This window comes from Notolepis coatsorum, assembly GCF_963971535.1.
Source record: "Notolepis coatsorum genome assembly, chromosome: 3".
Lineage (NCBI taxonomy): Eukaryota > Metazoa > Chordata > Actinopteri > Aulopiformes > Paralepididae > Notolepis > Notolepis coatsorum.
Genome location: NC_140167.1, coordinates 40289725 through 40316863, shown reverse-complemented (window position 1 = coordinate 40316863; position 27139 = coordinate 40289725). Strand labels below are relative to the sequence as shown.

At 42.5% G+C, this 27139-nt stretch overlaps 1 protein-coding gene across 1 annotated transcript; it reads right to left on the bottom strand.

Moving 5' to 3' along the window:
* Positions 1 to 4096: 4096 nt before the first annotated feature.
* tpp1 (tripeptidyl peptidase I) lies at positions 4097 to 25264 on the bottom strand. Its single transcript, XM_084310566.1, has 13 exons — positions 25196 to 25264; positions 24737 to 24817; positions 17894 to 18033; positions 17328 to 17478; positions 15589 to 15710; positions 13632 to 13816; positions 12531 to 12729; positions 11202 to 11390; positions 10844 to 10916; positions 9772 to 9892; positions 5306 to 5467; positions 5061 to 5186; positions 4097 to 4495 (listed from the first exon to the last, which is right to left on the bottom strand). The coding sequence occupies exons 1-13, from the start codon at positions 25204 to 25206 to the stop codon at positions 4358 to 4360; spliced, it is 1698 nt and encodes a 565-aa protein (XP_084166692.1). The 5' UTR covers positions 25207 to 25264; the 3' UTR covers positions 4097 to 4357.
* Between the last annotated feature and the right edge of the window lie 1875 nt (positions 25265 to 27139).

Genomic DNA, 27139 nt, shown 5'->3' with positions numbered 1-27139 from the left:
ACAGAACATTTTAGATTTTTCGAAAATCGGTATTCAGTACCTCAACTTTGAGCAGTTGTTACGAAAAAACATACAGGATTTGAACTTCAACTTTTTAATACATCTTACTACACATATTTACAAACACATTAGTGAAGGATTTAGTTTGCAGATCGGTCAAATATCTGATAAAATGCCCTTACTATTCATCAAAAGGTTCTGCACTGTGAGAATGAATGTCCTTGAAAAAAAGACACATTTCAAAATAAAAATCCAGTTTTATTCAATGGTTCACAATCATCACAACAAAGGCAGTCTTTAAACATTTATATACACAATTTATTTATTCTGAGAAACACCAGATACATTTTTCCTCCTTTTTAAAGTAAAATATCAACAATGCTGGTGGAGAATTGCTGTATAAATTTTGCATAAAGATTTGTTTAAGTACAATTTGATATATATTTTGAACCACAGCACAAACAGACTAATATCCAGTGTATGCGAGTAACAACCAATTTTAAATAAATTTTGCAGTACAGGCCCTTTTCATTTTTAACTGACATTTGTAGATTACCTCTCCACATGGCACAGAATTCAAGATATCAACTGCATATCATTTTTAGCTGCGACCAGTAGCTCTACAGCTTCCTCGGTTGGTTGGTTGGCGTTGGTCTACAGAAGTGTCCCCACCCTCTCTAGTGGCTACAGTTTTTGCCCTAGGAGGCTTAAATTTGGCATGTAGGTCAAGAGTGTGTGTGTGCCACTCCCCCTTTCATAACTTGTTGACTGCTTGTCCTAGCGACTTGTGGAAGACATCATTGGACACAGAGTTCCACTGTAAAGATGTTCTTACAATTCTATGAAGCTCAATGCTACTTTGAGAGCACAATGTGGGTTGAAGCCCATCACGAATTACGCGCTTGTTGAAATAGATATTTCTCAGCACATGCATGCATAGTTGTTAGCTAAGAATTGATTAATTACTAATCTTACTTGCATCATCACTGGTTTAGTATTGCTACATGGATCATTCCTGGATTAGTATTGCTACATGGATCAGTCCTGGTTTAGTATTGCTAAATATAAGAAGATGATGATTCTTTACAAACATGGCATACAAACCCAACCTGAGAAGAACACACCAAATTGACTGATTTGAAAAAATAAACAATGCATCCCAAACAGATTCTGCACAGAAAAATTACCAGTATTATCTCCAGTTGGTTTGCTGAACAGTTCTCCTTGTATTGTAATAACAATCTAGGTGAACTGTGTACATCTTAATGTACCAACAGACATCAGTTTAAAAGAAATCTGTGTACATGATTGATAAAGAAAAAATAAGAAGAATTTAAACCATGAATGCAAACGCACAGTGGCTTAAAATGAAACGAGAGCACAAATGAATGGTAGTGTGTATATAGTGGCTACACTGACCTTTCAGTAGAGAGGGTGGAAGATTTCCTACATCATTGTATTGGCATGTCAGGTGAAGGTTCAACAGTCAGTGCAGGCTAAGTCGCTTAGAGCAGGGGTTCCCAACCTTTCTGCTGCCAAGGCACCCCTGTGTTCAATAAAATATTCCAGGGCACCCCTACATACGAAGACTTTTCCGGTCCTGTCTTTTTTGCTACAATGATGACAAAAGTGCTTACTTTCAAAATAATGTGTATTTAAGAAACCAGGAAACACATTTGTGTGTATATGCAGGCTATATAATGCATTATTAACAGGTGTTTCAGGTCTAAATGGCTTAGTACGGTTGACATTACACTGCTTGTAGTAGTAAATCAAATAGCATATTTCTTTAAATAAAATTACAGAAAATTATCACTAAAGTGCTATCTGTTGCAGCTGCACACTTTTCCATAAAAATAGCATATTTGGATAAGTGTGACCATTTCTCAAACTGAAAATCATGTATCTTTTTTTAAATACAGAAAAGGACCACTAACGTGCTATCTGTTGCAGCTGCACTGTTCTCCATAAAAATAGCATATTTGGATAAGTTTGACAATTTCTCAAAAACAGAAAATCATGATTTTTTTTTTAAATACAGAAAAGGATCACCAAGTTACCATTTCTCAAAAAATATAAATAAATACAGAAAATAAGCACTCGTTCACTCAGTGGACATTTCTAGCTCAATGCGAGGTCTGCTGCTGCTGGCTAATAATACGGTCAATACGTGGGGAGATCTTTGACAAGGCAACACGCATGTCATCCTCAAGGCTCAACTTGGCCCTATATTTTGTTTTCAGAGCTGTCATGGATGAAAAGCCAGCTTCACACAGATATGTGGTGCTGAATGGTATCAACACCTTAACTGCTGCATCATGAGATACTTGGTACTCAGCACCACACTCTGACACTAGCTCTCCAGGTGGTATCAGATGAGATTTCAATGAGTTCTTCCAAGAGTTTGGATGGAGATGTGTCAGGAAGCTTTGTCTCAATGTTGTCTGTAAAGTATTTTTTTATCCAGAGTAACTTGGTGATCCTTTTCTGTGTTTTATTAAATAATGATTTTCAGATTTTGAGAAATGGTCAAACTTATCCAAATATGGTATTTTCATGGAAAACAGTGCAGCTGCAACAGATAGCACTTTAGTGATACTTTTCTGTAATCCAAAAATAATTAAAAAATATATATATTTTAATTTTTTTTAAATCTCAAGGCCGCGGCACCCCTGTTGAGAACTGCTGGCTTATAGCACTGGTTCTCAACCTTTTCCATGTCAAGGACAGTAGAATTTATGTACATTAGGCTGCAGACCCATTTCATTTGATTCATAAGATCTATGTCTAGAATTGTCTATACTGTAGGTGGGGAGAGAACAGCGGAGAGAGGAAATTTGTGATCAGAATAGGCATTCTTATACATCCCCTCACTGGCCTAACTTATAGTAAATAATTGTGAAATTAAACTATTCCCCATTTCTCTGGGGACCCCCTGGAACCCCGTCAAGGACCCCTGGCTGTCCCCGTACCCCATGTTGAGAACCAATGGCTTTAAGAAAGTCAACCAGAGTGCTCTCATTCAGTTTCTCCCCAGGCCTAAGGCTCTCTCGATTCAATGCACAGACACCCACTCCCCATTTTAAAAACTCACTGAATCAGCACAAATTGCACAGATGACCCAGTTCGGCGTAAAAACAGCTATGTTTGCTTAAAGGTCACATGTGAAAAACATGTGCACATACATTTGGGTCTCTGATGGGCCTACTAACATACAAACTGTGATATAAGACAACCCAGTCAGATTTTTCTTTCACACGCAGTTCCGGAGCATGGCCAAGGAACCGAGCGTGACATTGGGGAGCAGGAGCATCTCATTTGCATTTTAAAGATATAGACACAGAAACAGCCTGTTGAGAGCAGGACTGAAACAGATGGGCATAGAGGCTGCTAGAAGGCATAATCTGAGTGGTATTTTCAGCAAAAAAGCTTCAAAGACATGTTTTGGGACCCCAAAGACCTATAATTAACTCTTTGAAAACTAGTAAAATATGTGACCTTTTGCATCCCTGTTTAACATGATTTGCATCCCATTTCTCCAACAGTTCCAATCCAGACTCGGCGGCATGTGCTCACCATCATGGATCTCGAGCAAAGGAGCACAGTTTTGCAAACACTAGGCCTTTGAATCCATATCGAGAGAGCACACACTTCAGAGGCATCTGCAGGAGTAGCAGCAGCAGTATTCTGAACCCCAAACCACCACTAGCCTTGTTTAAAGGATACGGCTAGTGAATAATAAACTTAACTTTATTCTTATAGTCAACAGCCTACAAAACGACCAAAACCTACAATGCATTTCTCCTACTTACAAGTATGGTCCAACACCGGATGTAGCCCATGTCCAGAGGTCACAGAACTCCATTTATGTCAAGTTGGAGAGTCCTACTGTTGCTTTGGTCAGCATAATTCATAGCTGTGATGAACATTGTCATTCTACTTTCTTTCGAGAGTAGTGCTCAATGCACAGGTTCGGGGACTAGGTTGTTCCGTTTACTACTGTACATCAAAAGAGCGTGTTGCCTTTTGAAGTACATTTTGTCCCAACTATAATGACCCTGCTAATACATTACAATATTTAAAACTGGAAACGGTGTGTTTGTGAGTTGTATATTTTATTTGGCTCCTAAAAGGTAGGAGAGTAGGAGAAATGCATAATAAGAAAAAAAAAATGTATTCCACTGGCCTTTATCCATTTACAAAAGTAAATGGCCAAAATTCCCCTGAGCCACCTCGCAGGACAAAGTGGCTGCGACTACAACACCACTGCACACCTCTCAGATATCATACCACCGGCTCAGGATGAAGACATGCCAGATGGTTTGGGATTCGGGGAGACTGCTGGGCAGTGTATTGACTACTCCAGCAGGGCAGCCAGTAGAGCAGGGTAGTTGGGTGTTCCCCAGCCCGTAACAGGGTCCCACGACGGGGCAGCGCAGAAGCCCTTTCCCTGTACCTTTTCATCCAGACAGCTCAAATGACAGCCCTCGGTCACCTGGGGGTTGATGGACACAGCAAACGGATCAAGACCAGACAAAACGTGGCCATTCTAAAAGCCATCTAAGATTCTAATAACCAATCTCAATTAATATTTCAACAAAATATTGACAGAGTTTGGCAGGAAAAAAAGTCGGGTAGCTTTTTGTATACTGCACATAAATTACTGTAAAATAAGGTGATCCAGGACAGCTAGTAGGCTTTGTTGCCCTTCAAGAAAGATACAGGTAGGCCAAACAAAGATAGAATGTCTTAATCTAGATTATCTAAAATAAATGCAATTATATTAGTTGCCTATAAGCAAGACACCATTTTTCCCTGGGTGGTGGTGGCTGCTCATCACTGCCACTCAGTGGTCATTTGGTGGTAGGGCTGAAAGAGCAGAGTGGCTGATGTAGAAAAAGCACTTTTACACATACCCAAACAGAGCTGAGTGCATACAGTGGTAGAAAAGGAGCTGGCAGGGGCGATCAAACCCTTACTACTAATGACGTTAATAAAAGCTCCACTCATTGACCCGCGGATGACGAGAGTAAAAGCAGAAGAATAATTAGTTGTCGTACATCGAACATGGCCTGTCCCTTTAGCTTGTAGAGGCGCGGGTTGAGGAAGCCCAGGGCAGGAAGGCCCTTCATCAGCCTCTGGTCGTTGATCAGAGCTAGCATCCCTCCGACCACAGGGGTCGACGCCTGGAGAAGGACATAGGAACAGTACATTGTAACAGAGTGAACATTCCTCCGCGGTAGCTCATACCAGTTGAATAGATTGTTCCTTGGTGGTATAAAACCTCCCATTCGACATATCTTACCGAGGTCCCGGAGACCCAGGGGATGGGCACCCTGTTGGTGACCACCCAGTAGTTGTCAGACAGGGCAGCTATGTCTGGGTAGGCCCTTCCACTGGTGTTGAAGTAGTTCTGTGGTGGTAGGCCTGCAGCGACAGCCTTCAGGTAACCGTCTACAGCACTGGCCTATCCAGTCACACACACATATTACACATTATACTGTAAATGCATTTAATCAATACTGTGACACGGCAACTTTACAATGCTAGCCTACAGTAGGAGCTGAAGTGGGATCATTTAGACAGAAGTGCATCAAAGATTACAGTCCACATCCAAGAGGAGGCACTGAACACAATGCTGATATTACTGTTGTAGCCATATTGCTTATTATTTAAATGTTTTCTTTTTGACCATCATGTGTTGATATTTAGATTTAAACTTTTTTTTTTTAACAAATGTTTTTTATTTTCCCTTTTTTAACATGAAACAAGACAAACAATACAGTAACAGTAATAATCAATGATAAATCACAGGACAATAACAGAAATAATAATAACAATAATGACAATCCAGTAATTAAATCAGAATGAATGTAGATTAAAAAGACGTAAAAAAAAAAAAAAAAAAAAATTCATGGGCTCATGCTCGCTCTTCCCTTCCCTCACACCCCCCCCCCCCCCCTCTCAGGACCCCCACATGGACTATACATCCACTACCTCATTTAACATCTGAAAAATACAAATTTATACAAAACTTTTCTATATTCTATATTGTGTATGTATTTGTAATGAAACGGAGTCATTTTGGTTGTTTGGGGTGATTGCTCCCCCTGTTGATGTGAAAATAGTGGGCCTAATGGCTGATTGATGATGGTTATCAGGTGGTGGTTGTCAGGTGTTGAAGTGGATGTCTGCCGGGAGCAGGGGCAGTTATGATTTGGAAGGGACGGGAATCATATCGTTTTTCGACCACACACACATCACACACCACAAGCACGTTAATATTAGCAGTTTAGTTTGTATTATACAACGGCATGCAAATTTCTCGATTCTGATTGGCCATTTACACGTCTTTATTGGCAACAATCCACGGTCCTGGGCTCAGGACCCGCCCACAACCGAATCACATATCACTCCCCGGCTCACTCCGGGAGAAAACAAGATCGCGGACAACAAATGGTTATGTTGAAAGCACCATAACGACTAAATATGAAGCGATTCTGTCAAGGGGAATGTGTTAGTCCTTTAAACAATGTTGGATGATGTAATTGATGGGTCTTGAGTCAATCTAGAACAAAAGAAAAATCGCGGATTGATTGATTGATTAATTGATTGATTTAAATTTCTTCCTTCCTACTTTCTACTGACTGCAGCGTTCTCTCTCACACTGTCCGACGCTGGCGTACCCACAAACACACACACACACACACACACACACACACACACACACACACATGCACGCACACACACACTCCTGTCTGCAACAGCGGGGGAGTCAGACAGAGAGAAGCAGCGCTGTTTTAAGTGAGCATGGTCTATTGAATTGATTGATTGGTTGATTGCTAATTTTATTACTGTACCCCTGGTTTCCAACTGGTTAAGTTTAGGCTAAAAGAAATAAATAAAAAAATAGGGCGAAGAAAACGTTTTTTTTCCTATAGGGCAAAGAAAACGTTTTAATTTGTTTTACCTACTTTATATAGAAGCATCTAAGAATGAAGTTCTATGGAAAGTAGGTCTGCATTCCCTTAACAATTGTGTGTATTGAGCCGTACTGTATTGTACCCATTCTGCATCTGGTAATAAAATTTTCAATCAATCATTCCAATAATACACAGTTGGATGTGTTAGTTGGTTGGATGCACTTCAAGCTGCTTCCACATGAGGCAACTTCTCTCAATCATTCCAATAATACACAGTTGGATGTGTTAGTTTGGTTGGATGCACTTCAAGCTGCTTCCACATGGAGGCAACTTGTCTTTTTTGTAGTTGTGGGAACTACTTTTTCTGGCGGATGGTTTTTTCAATAAATCTTCGATTAATGTGTGTTTATTGTATAGAAATAAGGTTGGATGAATCTGGCAGTTGTATAAAAGCTTTACACCACTTGTAGTCGTGATTTGTGACCAATAAACCATGCCTAGGGGGGTCTAACGACCACCCCTAGGCATGGTTTATTAGTCACAAACCACTCCTGCGCGTGATGTAATGCTTAAGTATTATGTTCATTCGCTTTCGTTTGAGAGTTGTGCATCCTATGTTGGAGAATCGATGGGATCGCAATTAAACATCTGAACTTGATACGACTCAACTGAATTAATTGTTTGCTGGAAAAGGTGAGTCTGAAAGTTTTTACCCGTTCTGATCGCGGCTGATATTTGCCGATACAATTACGGTGTTGGCGCAACATAAATCCTGGTGTGAAATAATACAAGAATGAAGGGGGGGGGGGTTACTGATAGTAATCCATTTATTGTATTATTTAGTTAATCAGCATTCCTGTAAAACTTTTTTGCCAGCAGTCTTATTTTCAACTACAGTCCCTGGGCCACTGACATAACTACAGTAACTGGGGGCCAATACAGTAACAACTACAGTCCCTGGGCCAGTAAAGTAACATAACTACAGTCACTGGGGGCCAGTACAGTAACATAACTACAGTCCCTGGGCCAGTACAGTAACAACTACAGTTCCTGGGCCAGTAAAGTAACATAACTACAGTCCCTGGAACAGTACAGTAACATAACTACAGTCCCTGGAACAGTACAGTAACATAACTACAGTCCCTGGGCCAGTACAGTAACATAACTACAGTCCCTGGGCCAGTACAGTAACATAACTACAGTCCCTGGAACAGTACAGTAACAACTACAGTCACTGGGCCAATACAGTAACATAACTACAGTCACTGGGCCAGTACAGTAACATAACTACAGTCCCTGGGCCAGTACAGTAACATAACTACAGTCCCTGGGCCAATACAGTAACATAACTACAGTCCCTGGGCCAATACAGTACAGTAACATAACTACAGTCACTGGGCCAGTACAGTAACATAACTATAGTCCCTGGGCCAGTACAGTACAGTAACATAACTACAGTCCCTGGGCCAATACAGTAACATAACTAGAGTCCCTGGGCCAGTACAGTAACATAACTACAGTCCCTGGGCCAATACAGTAACATAACTACAGTAACTGGGCCAGTACAGTAACATAACTACAGTAACTGGGCCAGTACAGTAACATAACTAGAGTCCCTGGAACAGTACAGTAACATAACTACAGTCCCTGGGCCAGTACAGTAACATAACTACAGTCACTGGGCCAATACAGTAACATAACTACAGTAACTGGGCCAGTACAGTAACATAACTACAGTAACTGGGCCAGTACAGTAACATAACTAGAGTCCCTGGAACAGTACAGTAACATAACTACAGTAACTGGGCCAGTACAGTAACATAACTACAGTAACTGGGCCAGTACAGTAACATAACTACAGTAACTGGGCCAGTACAGTAACATAACTAGAGTCCCTGGAACAGTACAGTAACATAACTACAGTCACTGGGCCAGTACAGTAACATAACTACAGTCCCTGGAACAGTACAGTAACATAACTAGAGTCCCTGGGCCAGTACAGTAACATAACTACAGTCCCTGGGCCAGTACAGTAACATAACTACAGTCCCTGGGCCAGTACAGTAACATAACTACAGTCCCTGGGCCAGTACAGTAACATTATCACTGTGATCCCTGGGCCAGTACAGTATTATCACTGCAGTCCCTGGGACAGTAGTAGTAGTAGTACAGTAACATTATCAGTGTTATCACAGTACACCCATCAAATTCTACCAGATCAATTTGATTGTTAAAGATAGAATCAAATGGAGATGTCAAATTCGATTACGTAACAATCACAAGCTCCAGGACATTATGATGAGATGGTTTTGGGAACCTTGTAGTTTAGGTGCGGGTTCAGGAACTCCTAATCTGCGATACTTGATCAATTGAGCGGCACAGTGGTGTAGTGGTTAACAAGCAAGAAGGTCCAGGGTTCGATTCCCGCTTGGGGACAAGGTTTCCATGATGCCAGGTACTCAGGTGGGGTATCTCCCAGGCCTTTCTGTGTGGAGTTTGCATGTTCTCCCCGTGCTCGCAAGGGTTTCCCCCCCGATAAGATAAACCCAATGGAAAAACATGCACAACAGATCGCCAACACTGTGGCGTCCTTGACGAAGACGGACAGGAGCACTTGGATTGGTCCCCGGGGCGCGGCTCACGTTGACGCCCTATCTGCTCCCGGCTGCCCATGGGGGGAAGGACGACGGGATGGGAAAAGTGCAGAGACATTTCATCGGCGACTCAGTGCATGTGTGTGTGTGTTCCTGTGGGTCGCCCATCTCACGTGCGTGTTAAAACTGCATGACAAATAAAGACTTCTAGTCTAACAATTATTATTGTGGGTCACCAAGTTGACAAATTGTACCTGGTAGTCAGGCATCTTGAAGACGTTGCTGAAACCTCCTCCACTGATATAATCAGTCACTTCATAAGTCAGCTTAAAGGGGTTCTTGAAAGAGGTTCCTCCCACAGTGGTTACATATGGGCTAGAGGAGAAGATGGGAAGAAAAGAGCAGTGACCTAATCACCTATAGATACACTTTAGACATGCCCAGACATGCAGTGGTTAATATCATATCCAGTCAGTTGTGATAGTATGAAACTTAATGATATAGTTGACTTGCAGATATTATTAGTTATTCACAAGGCAAAAAGCAGAGTATTGCCAGAAAGCTTGCAGAAGTAGTTTGTTTTGACATCAAAGAGGACGAGAACCATATAAGGAAATTACATTTTAAGCATTAGTATGCACAGACTACTTTAAAGCAGATGTGTATTTCAGTATGTGGCATAAAACTGTGGAATTCTCTACGATTTTAAAGAGTTGTACAAATATCTTTCAGTTCAAGAAAATGTATAAAGAAAGAACAATTCGACTTTATGAAGGTGAGGGGAAATAGCTTTCCCTATGTCTATTTTATATTGTAAGTATTGATTGTTAAATATGTGTAATTGACATATCTATTTCTATTTATTTATTTATTGTTTTGAGTAAGGGTAAAATAAATACAATTTATTTTCTCCCCGTTCCTTTTCGCTCATGGAATGTGCAAATTGGGAGGTGCTTTTACTATGAAATTATGCTTTTCTGGAAGCTATGCATTGCCATAAACGGAACAAATAAAAATGAAATGTGCACTGAACCCCCCTCCAAATATAACCCTGCTGGCCTAGGATCAGGCCTAGGATCACCTCTCTCCTCCCCTACTCCCCTCCTAATGTCAGCTTTCCTATTAACAATAGGAAAAGGAAAGTAATAAACAATAAGGAGAGTAAACAACGTGTGCTCTGTAAAACAAAGAAACTTCAAAACAACATAGTCTAAACCCAGAACATTTGCAAGATTCCGTCACATAGTCAACCAAAATGAAAGAGTCCAATAATATCCAACACCACAGATAAAGCGTTGTCTCCCAGAAACAGTGTGGCTGTTTTACCTGGAGGCAGGGAAGCTGGGTCTGAATGAGTTCTCTTGTTTGGTCAAATGTCTGCAGCCAGCACCACTGTCACCTAAAAGAAGCAATATCAAAAGGTTTCCCTGAATATATGATAAACGGCACAGAAATTAATAAATTACCCAAAAGAAAGTAGCGTTGTCTGTCAGAATTGTAAACCTTTTCGTGCCATCAGACAATCAAATGGAAGTGTACATTTCTGCCAACACAGATAGAACCGAAAGATCCTGTCATGTAGTTGTACATGTTGTGTAGTTGTACATGTCAGAATCCCTGTGTTAGCAAGGCAAGGAAGATGAAAGAAATGTGTGGTTTGTATTTTCCTTTCCATATTACTAACCAGAAGCAAAGAGCAAGGAGATGCCCCTGACGCCAGCCTTCATGAACTCTGTGCTGATGCGCACCATGTAGGCAGCAGACAGGCTGTCCTCGTCATCACCGTAGCTGATGGTGTGAACCCAGGGCAGGTCAGTCATGTTGCTGAGCAGAACCATCCACTGGAGGAAAGGCTCCTGGGACGTGTGACGACCTGGAGGATAGAGGAAGAGGAGGCGAAATAGAAAGAGAGAGACAGCTCAGGCTAAAAGGTCAGCATTTGTAAGCAACTTGAAATTAGCTGTCAGAAGTTCATTTGTTTGACCGCGAGCTGAGCTACATGTCAACAGCCGTCTCACGAGGGCAAAGTAGACCCTGAAACGTAGTTCTAGGTTGACATACTGTAGATCAGCCTTGCTGACAGACAGCTGCACACACAGCTCAACCAATGGAAAAGTGGAGGGAAAGGTTAATTGGAATCAAGATAAAACTCTGCTACTAACCCATCTGTCTCAGCTAATTACCACAAGAAAATTAAAGAGCATTGCACTCCAGATACTAGGTACTCTAGTATCATAGCACAATACAACTTCTCCAACAACATCTTTGGAAATGTTCTCTTCTCTAAATGTACTTTCTCTTCAAGTACTGTAACGTTACAGAACATGCTTCTCCCTGTTCCTCTTTTGTTGGGTCCACTCATGTCTGAGGAAGTAGTGGCTAAAGCGGACTTTCCTGATCCTGGGGCCCGATACGAAAATGAGGTCCCTAGAAAGATTCCTCATTAAACGTCTGTAATAACATCTGAATGTAATTTTGAGATACATTTATTTTAATTTGTATATAAATAAAGGCTTTTGGACTACACAGAAGCCACTGCGAAAGACACAAAGTCTTGTGTTGGGAGCCCCTAGGCCAGTGGTTCTCAAACAACGGGTCGCGACCCAAAGTGGGGTCGTGGGTAGGTGACAAGTAAAAAGCATTGGCAAGTAAAAAAATTAATTATTATAATATTTTTCTAATGTTCTGGCAACATATTTTGGCAAAATATGCCTCGTTTTATAAATGTGTATCGATAACATAGTGCTGTAATAAAATGTTCTAATAAATATGCATGATCAAGTTCAACGTGTGCTTTTATTTTGATATTCCTTAATTCCATGTTGAAATTACACGATACATTAAGTGTGGGGTCGCTAAAAAAATATCCTAAATAAAATGGGGTTGTGGTATCAAAACGTTTCAGAACCCCTGCCCTAGGCTAAGTAAAGACAGTGGTTGGCGAATCACCAAACCCATCATTATTTTTCAAAAGCTTGTAATGGAGAGAAAGAGCAGACGATGCTCTAGGTACCTGGGTTGGTGAACACCCAGGTGGAGATGTTTGCCCCGGTGCTCATGATGTACTCCACATCCAGGCTGGCCTCCAGGCCGGCCTTGCCTGATCCCTGTTTGCCCACCACTCTGTCCACCTGGGACAGGTGCTGGAAGCCTGCACCAAACATGCTCATGAACTCAGCCAGGTCTGCAGCATGGTAGTACTGTTCCAGGAACTGGAAAAGAGTTGTTGACATTAAACATAGAATCGGAGTTTGGTTAAAGTGAGTTTTCTTTACTTGTTTTTATTGTCCTGAGACCAACCAAAAGTACTAATATATATATATATATATACACACATATACGTAACGGATGGTACCGCGAAGCGCAGTCACGATGCACTTCCGATGTTGTGAAGTGACTGGGGCGAGTAGCGGTGCTGTGGGTTAAACTCACTCTCACCCTCAAAAGACACAGACACGTTACAAAGCAGTGAGTTCACTTCTTGGTATAGAGGCCTGTGCTGTAGCCCACGGTGTGGGAGACCACAGGTTCAAAACTCCCTTGGGGAATCGAAGTTTACGGTGACGATGTCACAACCGTTACACATACACACTTCTAACAGCAATATTACACCAGGTTTCATCATGACCTAAAATGTTCTTGAGCAAGCTGCTTCAGTGGAGCTGCTCAGTGACTAAAGGTAGGGGATTGTGGTTCTACCGAGAGGCTTGTGTGGGTGATTTTAACCCGGTGTAGAACAGCCTTGCTGAAAAAGAGCATAATGTGTTCAGCAAATCTTCCCTCTGGTAAATAAAGGTTCAATTGAACGAAGGAATTATTAGCACACTAAAGATCCATAGTGTTTCACTTCACTGCGCTTTAGGTCTATCAAAACTTCAGAGGCAGAGCAGACTTCTCTTTCTGTATACTCTGATTTGGTCTATAAAATAGATATGTAGACCGATAGCTCAATAAAAGTGAAACACTCCATGGATCCAAGTGTGTGGAAATTCAGTCTGGACTCCTCGATTCCTCCAGCACCTTAGCAAAGATTGAGCTGGGTGAGCCGTGGTCATCCTTCATTAAATACAAGTTGTGCTAAATTAAATAAATAACTAAATACAATGCTCTGTACCTGAGCCACTGCCTGGCTGTTGTTCTGAGCTGATCCCACGTCAGCTGTGGTCATGTTGTAGCGAGTTCTCAAGACGGTGGGAGTGACGCCGAGGTGCAGCCGCGCCTTAGAGCGTTTGTGCTTCCCGCTGGCCAAGGCTTCGTCCAGCCGCCGCTGCCTGGGTGGAAAGCGGTGCAGCCCTCCAACTGTGGCATGAGTCAATAACAATAATCATCATAACCTTTATTTTATACTCAAATACAATTGAGACAAGCCCTCATTTTCGATGCAGCAGATTACAAAAAACAATAAGCAGCAATACATTATAATCCAACAGCACAAAAAACAATAAGCAGCAATACATTATAATCTAACGGCGCAAAAAACAATAAGCAGCTAAACATTATAATCTAACACCACAAAAAACAAGCAGCAGCAATACATTATAATCAAACACCACAAAAAAAACAAATGAATAGTTCACAGAATCCAGCAAAATATAAATAAATTAAAACGGTTACAATCAGAACCAGGAAGGTTCAGAATATGCGACCTGAACTGCCTATAAGTAGGTAAAGTGCTCATTTTAAGGGATGTTTGTAGCTGATTCCAAGTGGTCGGGGCACTAAAGAAAAATGCTGACCTGCCATGTTCTGAGTGGCCTGAGGGACCTTAATTAAGTATAAGCAGGTCATCTGAACAGGTTACATAGGAACCAGAGTTCCATTCCAACAGTGATGTAATATAAGGAGGGAGTGTTCCAGCAAAGGCCTTAAAACGAATAGGTATCAGTGTTTATCGCACCTCTCTGTCAGAGGACAAGCCCACTCTGTCATAAAGGACACCAAGGGGGTACCATAACTATCACCAGTAATAAATCAGAATGATAGACTGTGTCAAGGCGCTTGAGAGTAGATGGAGCAGCAACCTATAAATAGAACGATAGAATGACTCACCATAGTCTAACACAGAGAGGAAAAATGCTTCAACAATAATGTTCTGCTGCACACAGGGAAACACGATTTAGTTCCATCATATTTTTCTATAATTCTTTTGTCTCAATTTGGAGACAAGATCATCAATATGATATTTAAATGAGAATTTCTTGTCAAGCCACATGCCAATAGCAATGACTGCTAGGTCTGTATTTTAGGGCTGGCTGAGCGATATGAGGAAAATGTATATGATATTCAGAAGGACTTTTTTTTTCAGATAACCATAAACTATTTGGTGGGTGCCCCAGTGGCGAACCACATAGCGCGCTCAGCCGCGACACGGCCGACCCGGGTTCGACTCCCGAACCCGTCGTTATTTGCCGAATGTCTTCCCCCCACTCTGTCTCCCATTCCTCCTCTGTCTCTCTCTACTGGACTGCCCAGTAGCAATAAAGCGATAAAACGCCAAAAAAATAAATCTTTAAAATAGTTGCAAAATGAAATTCAAGGACTTTTAAGTACTTTTCCAAGCACCGCTTGTCATTTTCAAGGATGTCACTCGAAGGATACAATTCACTTTTAAATGCAGTTTTTTTTAAGCATCTTCTTGGCCTGCTTGCCAGCTAGAGCAAGCTAGAATAGATCACACACGAAGAAATGAGGAAAAGCAGTTGGAGCATGCGAGACAGCGACGTCAGATTTGACTAGAACAGAAAAAAAAGAAAAACGATTTCTTGATTCAGAACAATTTGATCATGGATGAACAAAACATTCAATGCGAATGGTTGATTTGAATTTCAAGGACTTTTTAAGCACCTTGTTGTGCGAACCCTGCAAGCGTCCGAGACGTTATTTGTCTGCACCAATGACACCAAGACAACCTCCTGTATATTTATTGTACTTTGGCGAATAAACTGTTAGTGATTGTATAAGCATCTATGAGTTCTAAGGCATCTCTGATTTGGAGTCATTGACCTTAAGTAAATAGGGAAAGCGGTCAGATGAATAATACAGATGGTAACAGAAACAGCAAATGACCTCACCGAAGTCAAGGTGTTGGAGAAGGTCATCGTGAACAGAGTACGGAGACGATGACCTCACCAGGGAACGGCCGTCTCTCATATAAAGGTGAAACCTGCTGCCTGGAAGCAATGTCTCTGCCACCCTTAAAAGGGGGACAAAGAAATAACACTTATTTCGTTCCAAGAATCCTTTAAAAAAAAAAAAAAAAGACTCTAACTTAAGGGATAGTTGAGATTTTTAGAACCCCAAACCTATGTCTTACTTGCCAATGATGTTGATTGGTAGAGTCCTTTCCTAGCACAATCTATGCATTTCAATATCTGAAATAAAGGAGAATAATTAAGCTTCTTTACCATCTTCCACTAAATAATCTTCCTTGCCTATATTACTACCTACTATACTAATATGTCTTTACTACTATGCACACCGCTGCGCCCAAGTTTCAATACTGTTTGATGAACATCGTTACTCGGCTGAAAGAGTTGTCCCCTTCCTGCTGACTTGTTGTACAGAATTTGAACTTGCTTTGGATAAAAGAGTCAGCTAAATTACTAAATGTAATGTATGCTGTTCTTCAAACTAGCTCCGGATAGTCATCAACAAACCAATGCAAAGTCAATAGAGTAATGCTCCCGTCTGTAGCAGCTGACGAAGTGTACTCCACAGCTCACAGAGTTAAGTATCCGGCACTATGATGAGGAATTGTGTTGAGAAAGGACTCGTCCAATCATCATCATTGGGAATTATGAAATAGGGCTAGGGTTCCAAAGGTCACAACCTCACTTTAACCCACACCCAGATGAGGATAAACTCTGAAAATATCATGCATCATATAATAATAGGCAGGAGGGCTAGAAGTTGTTTTTGAGATACAGTGCCATTGTTCATTCATTCAATCTTTATTTAATCTTGAAAGACCATTGAGAGCAAGCTATCATTTGCAATGACGTTGAGAGGTACAATACAACAAAAATAATATGTATTAAAATGTCAAATTAAACAATTTAAATGAATTAAAATAACTACAGACTGAGGTGAAATGGTTGGTTATTATAGCTTTAAAGTGACCAATGGATACTAAAGTATTGAGTTTTAAAGTGCTTTGCAAAACATTCCACATGTCAGGGGCACAGAAGCTAAAAGCAGAGTTTCCTAATTCAGTGCAAACACCTTACGATAAGCCAATCACCAGAGCAAGTATGATAAGGTCCAGAGCTCCAGTCCAGTAATGAAGTGATGTAGGGTCAGGGTGGAAGATAATCAATAATGGCTTTATACAGAAACAGATACCAATGCAAGTCACATCTCTCTACCAGGGAGGACCACCCAACCTTATCAAAAAGGATACAGTGATGGGTACCATAACAGTCACCAGTGATAAATCTGAGGGCAGAATGATAGCTTCAACAACCTTCCTTCTGCTAAGAATAGGAAAATAGGGCTTGTTTCTGTACCAAAAAAAATCAACCTTCTGTGATTGATTGATTGATTGAAAATGTTATTAATAGATTGCAGAATGGGTACAATACAGTACGGCTCAATACAATTGTTAAGAGGATGAAGACCAGAAAAATACTTTCGTCTTGTTTACATCAGGGTCCCCCATCTGTTGGTCATTAATTACAATAAGCAGGCGAGAGCCTTACACTCAAAGAGTAATTTGATTTCATCTGACAACCACTGAAAAGGGGAACTGCATTACAAGATTGGACATTTTGCACACTAAGGATAAGGAACATCAGCAGATGTAAGGACTTACTGTGCCGTCATAGAGCACTGTAGGAAGTCCCGAGTGTAGACGGTCAGGCAGTTTTCAACCCCATGACTCCGCAGCCAGTGGAGCACCACCTTCTGGGTCAGGTCAGTTGGACGTACCAGGGAAGATACCTCCTCTAGACTCAGGTGCTTGCCTGTGGAGGACCAGAGAGACGTTTCTCACTACTGGATTATCTGGGACAGGAATGGGAGCACTGTTATGAGGAGTGGATAGAGGTGATTGGTCTATAGCTATTTTTAAACATGTAATGAGACCAGTGTGATGTGAAGTATATTTTGTGGGGGAAGGGGGTTGTCCTAATGGGGAAAGAACACCAACTAATACAAAATCAGCTTAATGGATTACTCATAACAATTAATTTAGAAAGAGTTATGCTACAGAATACAAAAATTAGCAAAGAGTTCAAATTGCTTCCCGATAGCATGTTCAATGAACTAATGTAGCCTCACCGCAAGAAATACAATTCCAGCTTGTAAGTGCTTAGAGTTCTTTTATTAGATACAATGCTTTGGACGAGCCAACAGTGACTCAACACATTCAAGCCCTACCATATTGTGCCGAGTCAGGGTCCGACACCAGTCTGAGGATCTCCTCCAGCTGGTCAACATTCTGCTGTTTTAGGGCAAAGGTCAGCTCCAGCTCCTCGAAGGGACTGATGCGGCCTAGGCGAACCCAGTCCTCCGGTGCCCTGAGCATAGAAGAACATTCAGTATCTCAACACTAGAACTGGTTTCGGGAGCAAGTTCCTTTCAACTGGGATCCTTAGTATAAGATCAGGTTTCAGCTAATAGCCTACTGTATGTGTCTGCAAAACACTTAACCATCACTTAAAAGGATGGGATTTCTTTTTTTTAACCCAGGCCCCATCTAAACATTGTCTGGGATAATGTAAGGCCATCATTTCACTGATCGTTTAGTATAGAGAAGCTTCATGCACTGTGCAGCATCCTCTCACCAGGCTCCAATACGATCCAATGTGTATATCCAATGATAATCATCATAGATCTAGCAATTGTTTGTAACCTTTATTTTAACTCGAAGTGTAGGAGCCAAAGCTATATATTTAGGTTATTGTATCAAGTCAAGTCAAGTCAAGAGTTTTATTTGTCACGGCATACAAGTATACAATGAAATGCGGGTGGTCTTGCCAGCAACGATGTGCAAATAACATATAATAGAATCAACATTGTGCAATAAACAAGTAACATTGTGCAATAAACAAGTAACATGTTAGGGCATATTGGTATAACATAAGTTATTTACAGAGCATGGAGGACATGCTAGGTCCTTTGGTAGTGTCTTTCTGTACATGCTAATTTATACAATCTCCGGTTATACTATACTATTTTTAAAGTGACCTTTCCTTAGTGGCCATAAGTGTGGGCGTGTGCAGCATGAGTGTGTGCTTGCTCATGTTAAAGTGGCTGCTAGTGTGTGAGCGTGTACAGTGTGTGTGTTGTGTGTGTGCTCATGTGTGCTTGTGTGTGGAGAGTTCAGTGTTCAGGACTCTGATGGCCTGGGGGAAGAAGCTGAGCCGAAGTCTCTCCGTCCTAGTAGCTGGTGTTCGCAGGCGTCTGCCTGACTTCAGCAGCATGAACAGGCTGTTGTTGGGGTGGTGTGGGTCTTTCATTATTCTGCAGGCTCTGGATTTGCACCTCTTGTTGTATAGAACCTGCAGGGGTGGTAGTGCAATACCCGTGGTACGCTCAGCTGAGCGCACCACTCTCTGTAGGGCCTTCTTGTCCTGTGCCGTGCTGTTTCCATACCAGGCAGTGATGTTTCCAGTCAAGATGCTCTCTACAACTCCGTAGTAGAAGGACTGGAGTATCTTCCCAGATACTCTGAACTTCCTTAACTGTCTCAGGTGGTAGAGGCGTTGCTTCGCCTTTTTTACGACTGAGTCTATGTGTGTTGTCCATGTCAGATCCTCTGCGATGTGGACCCCCAGGTACTTAAAACTGCTCACCCTGTCCACGGTAGTCCCGTTTATCCTCAGTGGTGTGTGTGTCTCCTGCGGTCCTCTCCTATAATCCACGATCAGCTCCTTGGTTTTACCAATGTTCAGGAGCAGGCTGTTGTCCTGGCACCAGCGTTCCAGTACCTCAACCTCCTCCCGGTAGGCCTTCTCGTCGTTGTCCGAGATCAGCCCCACCACCACTGTGTCGTCCACAAACTTCACTATGGAGTTGGAGCTGAACTTGGCCACACAGTCATGTGTGTATAGCGAGTACAGCAGGGGGCTCAGAACACAGCCCTGGGGGGACCCGATGCTCAGGGTGATGGTGTTGGAGGTCTGACCCCCCACCCTGACCGCCTGGGGCCTTTCACTCAGAAAGTCCAGTATCCAGGCGCTCAGAGAGCGGAGCTCAGACCTAGCTCGATCAGCTTGTCCACCAGTCTGGTGGGGACTATGGTGTTGAACGCTGAGCTGTAGTCAATGAACAACAGTCTCACATAGCCCCCCCTTCTGACGGTCCAGGTGAGAGGGTGCTGTGCAGTACTTGGGAGACCGCATCGTCAGTGGACCTGTTTGGCCTGTATGCAAATTGCATAGGGTCCATATCACTGGGGAGAGAGGCACAAATGTGATCCTTGACCAGCCTCTCGAAACATTTCATGGCCACAGAGGTGAGTGCCACCGGTCTGTAGTCATTGAGACCTGCTGGGGAGGGTTTCTTTGGTACCGGGATAATGGTGGACATCTTGAAGCAGGCAGGGACCACCGACTCCTTCAGGGATCGATTAAATATGGTGGTGAACACAGGGGCTAGCTGGTTAGCACTTAAGTATTTGTCCTGTTATTCCATCTGGGCCAGCAGCCTTTCTGGTGTTCACCTGCATAAATGCTCTTCTCACACTGTGTACCGTCAATGAGAGAGCGTCCCTGCCCCCCCGCGGATGCCCCCCCTCCACAACAGCCGGCGCGCCAGTGACGTCACTAGCCGTTGAGCTAGCAGCACCGCTGTTTGCACCAAACCGCGCGTAGAAGGTGTTGAGCTGGTCCATTGAGGGGGCGCTGACTTTGTAGTCAGTTATCGTCCTCAGTGCCTGCCATAAGCCTCTTGTATTATATGAATGTTTAATATTGATTGGATTTAGATAAAGTCATTGAACCGTCGTATTTGTCATAATAGAACATTGAACATTCTAGAACATTTGTGGTGATGTCATAGCCGACATTCTAGAACATAGAACATTGGTGATGTCACAGTATGACGGCATGATAGAACGTTCCGGAACATTCGCGATGTCACGGTATGATGTCATACTCATAACCGAACATTCTAGAACATTTGTGTCTCTATATATAGTCCACAATTCTCTCAGAGCAGGGGGTGGAGAGAGGAGGGAAGCAGTGTGGATGAGATGGAGGGTTCCCCCTCTTGGGGGGGCCCTCCAAGAGAGGAGATGGTGGTTGTATTGTGATTGTATGACAAGAGGAGCAGAGAAGAAGGAGACAGACAAGAGGAGCAGAGAAGAAGGAGACAGACACGATAGTAATGTGTTTTGAAGATGAGAAGAAGAAGAGGAGTGTAAACTTTCTCAAGTGTGGGCGAAGCAAGAATTGCGGAGGGCAGTAATACGCCACGATGCGTCTACACTGCCGGAAATTCAAATAAGAAGAAGAAGAAGAAGAGCAGGGGGTGGGGGGTGGAGGGAGGTGGCGATGAGATGGAGGGTTCCCCCTCTTGGGAGGGCCCTCCAAGAGAGGAGACGATGTTTGTATTGTGATTGTATGACAAGAGGAGCAGAGAAGAAGGAGACAGAGATGATAGAAATGTGTTTTGAAGATGAGAAGAAGAAGAGGAGTGTAAACTTTCTCAAGTGTGGGCGAAGCAAGAATTGTGGAGGGCAGTAATACGCCACGATGCGTCTACACTGCCGGAAATTCAAATAAGAAGAAGAAGAAGAAGAAGAAGAGCAGGGGGTGTAGCCAAGGACTGAACGGATGGACTCAACAACCAAGACCGAAGCCTGCATTTCTCAACCAAGGTGCCAAGCCTTCCGGTTTGCTGTGGAAAGAGCCAGCAAGTGGATTTACGGCTTTCCAGTGTGGAGGAATTTTCATGTGTCGAGTCGGCTGTGATTTTGGCGACTGGGAAAATACAGTTTTCTTACCTTGTAGTAGTGACGTGAATATTTAAGAAATTAGATTTAGGACCGCTTCTGTAAAGAAAGACTTCGCTGTGGAAGAGAAATAAACCATTTGGATTGTTTTACACTGGAGCGGCTGTGGACATTATTTTTCTTTATCAACGAACGTACTACTCACGAGTAAGCAATTTTAACCAGTAGAGTGGAACGTCGGCCCTCATACGAAGGACATTGAGGTTTCCCTCATTTACAATGACGACGAGTTTACACACACATGAGCAACACAATGAAAATATTAAAAAAATAATAGATGACATACAAGCCTGTACCGTCAAGTGAAATTCAGATCAAACTGTCAAATTAGGCGTTGCAGATCAAATATGGCCGGATATAACTTAAAATCCTGCAATATCATATCAAACCTATACTGTTAAACATTTAGTCAAAAACAACATTTTAGGTTCAACTTTAGGTAGAAAAGAGAAGGTTTGCGAGTGTGTCACTATTTTGTAAATTAGCATTTCCCCCAGATCTCTTCACTCGCATGTAATTAACTACGTTCATGGTGAAAGGATGAAACACAGTGCCAAGTTTCTCAATACTAAAGCGATCAGTGAAATTATGACCTGTACTAGTCAACATCATGCCAAATAATGTTTAAATAGGGCCTGGGTTAAAAAATAACTAAAAAGTGAAACCATCCAGGTAAAAAAAAATATATTTGTTTCTAAACACATTATAGGGAGGTGTAGTGGTTACGCCATTGCCGTTTCCTGCCGGTCCACCTCGCTTGAAATTGCAACGTATTTCCCCATTGCCCATTTCTAAATCGTCTCGTTTAAAACAAATAAAGCATGAACATTTGCATGGTGTACCTTTCTGTGGTTATTCATCCACAATCTAATAAAAATATTCATAATTAATCGTAAAATAATTACGTCAAATTGTATTTCAACCAAAAATGCTTAAACAATAATGTTAGTGATAGAAGGGAACTCATTTTGTGCAAAAATGGAAAGCTTGCCAATGTTCATGAGGCAGAATTGTTACACTAGCCGATAATCCATTTTCCCAATGATAAATCCCTACGCGGGTGGCGTAATTATTTAAGGTAACCAACTTGCGTCTAGCCACGCCCCCGCGCAGCTCTGCCGCGGCAGCATTATGCAGCCGTAATTCCCCCTCTTTTAACATCGACGGTTAGCTCAACTGGTTCGCCGCCTTGCTGTGGATCCTGTGGTGCGTTGGTGACAAGTTCGAATCCCTTCATTTTTTTTTTTTTTTAACATGCATTCTTTCGCCGGTTAAGTTTAGGCATTGTGTCGGAGTTGGTTAAGGTTAGGGTTAAGGTTAGGCATTGTTTCGGAGTTGGTTAAGGTTAGAAGGGTTAAGTTTAGGCGCTGTTTCGGAGTTAGAGTTTGTCTTAGAGCATGGCAATATTCTTTCGGAGATGGTTAAGGTTATGGTTAAGTTTAGGCATTGTTTCGGAGTTGGTTAGGGTTAAGGTTAGGCATTGTTTCGGAGTTGGTTAAGGTTAGGAGGGTTAAGTTTAGGCGCTGTTTCGGAGTTGGTTAAGGTTAGAGTTTGTCGCAGAGAATGGCAATAGAATGCAGCCTATTTCCGCACAGGCCGCTCTCTCGCGCTGCCGCGGTCACATGGGCGTAGTGGCCAATCAGAGAAACGCTGAACACAAGTTGGTTGCCTAAAATATTCACGCAAACGGGTGGACCTCACGCGTGTACCGGTTCCGCAACAGTAAGTGACTTCCGGGTAGGCCTGATTGGCCCCGACAGGCACGTGACGCGGCAAACTCAGGACGCGCAACGAGGCTGCTGAGAGCTGTCGCGCGGAAATAGGCTGTCTATTGCCATTCTCTAACACAAACTCTAACCTTAACCAGCTCCTTAACAGCGCCTAAACTTAACCGTTCTAACCTTAACCAACTCCGAAACAATGCCTAACCTTAACCTTAACCATGCCTAACCTTAACCATAGAAAGAATATTGCCATTCTCTAACACAAACTCTAACCTTAACCAGCTCCTTAACAGCGCCTAAACTTAACCGTTCTAACCTTAACCAACTCCGAAACAATGCCTAACCTTAACCTTAACCATGCCTAACCTTAACCGGCGAAAGAATACACGTTAAAAAAAAAATCACGTTAAAAAAAATAAATTCGATGGGATTCGAACTCGTCAACAACGGACCGCAGGATCGCAGGACCGCTGCTCTGCGAGGTGAGCTAAAGCGCCGAATGAGAGTCATAGCGGATTTGGACGGTTACATCATTCCGGAGCGTGCCGCGCGGCAGAGAAAGTTGCGCGTCACGTGCCTGTCGGGGCCAATCAGGCCTACCCCGGAAGTCACTTACTGTTGCGGAACAGCTACACGCGGACCTCACGGGCGGTCCAAAGTGACGTCAGACTACACCTCCCTATACATGGTAGAAAATAATTGCTGAAAACATGCAAAAAAGACTGAACCTGAATGGTTGAGTTAGGCCATTAAAATCAAGTTTTTCACCATTTTTGTGGCCAGAAATCATGGCTCAATGACACACTGGAGCCACACAACCATCCCCTGATGGTAAATGGTGCTTTTATCCAAAGTGCTTTACAACGTATGCCTTACAATCGCCCATGCAGAGGCAACCGTGCAAGGTGCCAACCTGCTCATCAGGAGCAGTTCGGAGTCAAGTGTCTTGCTCAAGGACACATCCGACACACAGCCAGTTGGAATCTAACCGGGAACCTTCGGATTACCAGACGACCGCTCTACCAATGAAGTGTAAACATTCTGATAATTTGTTACAATGATCAAGGGCATGCACATCACGGGACAGTTTTCAATACCTATAATCCTCATGTAGGACTATGGTTTTATAGTAGCAGATGTGTAGACTCGCACAGTCATATGACTGTACCAAGTCAGACTTGAGGCAAAAATGTCATGACTTCAGACTTGACAAATCATAAAAAACTTGCAACTCGACTTTAACAGCAATGACTTGTGAGTGTCTTCTCGGACTTTAGCCCTATGACTTTAAAGACTTGATACTCTCCCAAGACCAAAATGTAAAAAAATAGCATTACATTAGTAAAGAACGGATTAGGACTTGTTGAGGACTAAAAACCCCAACGTTTCGAATCAGACGTGAAACTTGTGACCTGCTTGAGACACTCGCCTGTCTTGACTTGGGAATTGACCGTCTTGGCTTGGGACTTGGCTCAGGACTTGCGTGTAAAGATTGCGACTTACAAAACACTGCAGGGGTTTTAAAGTGACTTTACTCACAGAACATCTTGATCAGCTTCAAGGTATCCACTCCAAACCAACGGACTGCATAGTAGGATAAGTGTGAAGGGCAACCTGGTACTGGTAGCCAGGAAGGCAAAGGGAGAGGGTTCATAAACAACTGAAATGTAGAACAAAGCGCAAAGTACTTCTACGCAGAAAGTGATTGACTACAAGGTTATAACAGACAGTTTGACCGAAATAGGTCAAATTATGGCATTCATTAAAACACGCATACATACAGACAGTGTCATAATTCAAAACCCAAAGACACATGGCTAATTCAGTAAACAGTTTATTGTGACCAGCTTCTCTCGGGAAAAAATAAGAGAATCACGAGACATGGTAACGTAAACCAAAACACTTGCGATGTTAAAGCAACTAGTACATTATCCCGGAAATAGCTATCAATAGATAGAGGAAACACTTTTTAAGTATGTGATTTTCTTAGGTACTCACAGGGTCTTCATTGTGTTCACCAGCGTTGACTGCGCGGCTGTTGTGGCCGAGCAGCTATGATCACATGACAGCTTGACTGGTTTTCGCCATTGTCACGTGATCAACCGCAGAAAAACAGGAGGGGGTGTGTTTCATAATAAAGGTTTAGTCATTTTCACTATTTTGGCAGGTAGTCGATACTAAATTGAGGTCAGATTATTCCCATGACCGCAACATCTTAAATTCATGCTTTTCGTCGTTTATGATGTTATGCCCGTCAGTCAAAGCTTACCAAAAGCACGAGCAGTGAACTCCAAGCCCACGTGACTGAACTCAAACTAAGACGTAAACTACATGATCAAAACAGCAACAGAAAAAAATCATCAATGACAAAACCGAGGAAAACAAAAACAAACCACTTGAACTTTGGAAATTACTCAATAATCAACTAGCTGCAGTAAAAAACTTAAAACCAGATTCTCAAACATAAACATAAAGACGGACAAGTGGGACAACACACTCATCACAGACAAGCTGGATGTAGCCAATTACTTAAACAGTTTCTTCACAAACATAGCCACAACACTGGTAAACAAACTACCCTCCCACTCAGGGCAGTATAAGTAGAACACATAGTACCATACTACAAGAACTTAGGGGTCCACAAAGACGACTTCAAACTGGAAATGGTAACAACAGATGAGGTACTCAAAAAAACTGAGTGCCCTCCAACCTAACAAGGCCACTGGCCATGACAACATCCCCTCCAAATTCCTCAGAGACTCAGCAGCCGCCATCACCCCAGTCATCACACACATAATAAACCTCTCCATAAAACAAGACCGACGGCTTCTCAGTTACAGTGGGTGACAATATTGTCACAAGGAAAGATGAAATTACCTACCTGGGTTCCATCCTAGAGGCTAATCTCTCCTGTGACAAAATGGCATCCAATGTAATAAAAAAAAGTCAACCAACGAACTCGATTCTTGTACCGGATCTCCTCTCTGGTAAACAAGAATACCCTGAAGACTCTGGCAGGAGCACTCATTCAGGGGTACTACGACTATGCTTGCACCTCATGGTACCAAAGCACCTCAAAGGCGCTAAAAACAAAATTACAAACATCTCAAAACAAACTGGTCAGACTACTGCTTGACCTTACTCCTAGAACCCACCTCACCCCTGCCCACTTTGACAACCTAGGATGGCTTAGAGTAGACGACAGAGTACAGCAACTTGCAATGGGCCTGGTCTACAAGATACACTACACGACCAAGGTACCCATGTACATGTCAAAATACTTCCCAAAGGTCAGTGAATACCACGATCACAACACCAGAGGGAGCTCCACAAATCATGTTAAACCCAGATTCGGCTCAAATAAGGGACTAAACACGTTTCGCAATTATGCCACATCAATGTGGAACGCCCTACCCAAAGCTGTAAAGGAATGTGGATCACTACCCACTTTCAAAACCTCTCTCAAGGGACACCTACGGGAGACTGCAATTCAACACTGGCCCCTGTAAATATCCTAACCCAACCCCCTCCAATGTACAGTCATTTACCTAGTATGGTTTTGTCAATAGTCCAATGTACAATTTTGTTTGTTTGTACAGTGTCTCCCCCCCCCCCCCTCAATGTACAGTTTTACTTGTTTATACAGTGTGCCCCCCCCCCCGCCCCCCCCAACCACCTCCAATGTAAATTACCCAGTATGGTTGTCAATATCCCAATGTACCCAACCCCCCGGGCCCCCACCCAACCTCCTCCAATGTACAGTTTCTACGTCAAATGTATATACTCCCTTTTCTTGACTCCTTCTGTATCACAAACAGTACTGTATTTGCAAATCTGGTATGTCATAAATGTATAGATGTAGCAGTACTGACTATCTGTATGTCATGTATGTCATATATGTCCTGATGAATTGAAAATGGGGGACCCTGATGTAAACAAGAC

What these genes read in the sequence shown, in the direction of transcription:
- tpp1 (XM_084310566.1), bottom strand. An exon ending in GAAGCTGATCAAGATGTTCT is followed by an intron (nt 18,034 to 24,736) that starts GTGAGTAAAGTC and finishes TTCTATGCTCAG; the next exon opens with GGCACCGGAGGACTGGGTTC. An exon ending in CAGTGCTCTATGACGGCACA is followed by an intron (nt 15,711 to 17,327) that starts GTAAGTCCTTAC and finishes CCCCCTTTTAAG; the next exon opens with GGTGGCAGAGACATTGCTTC.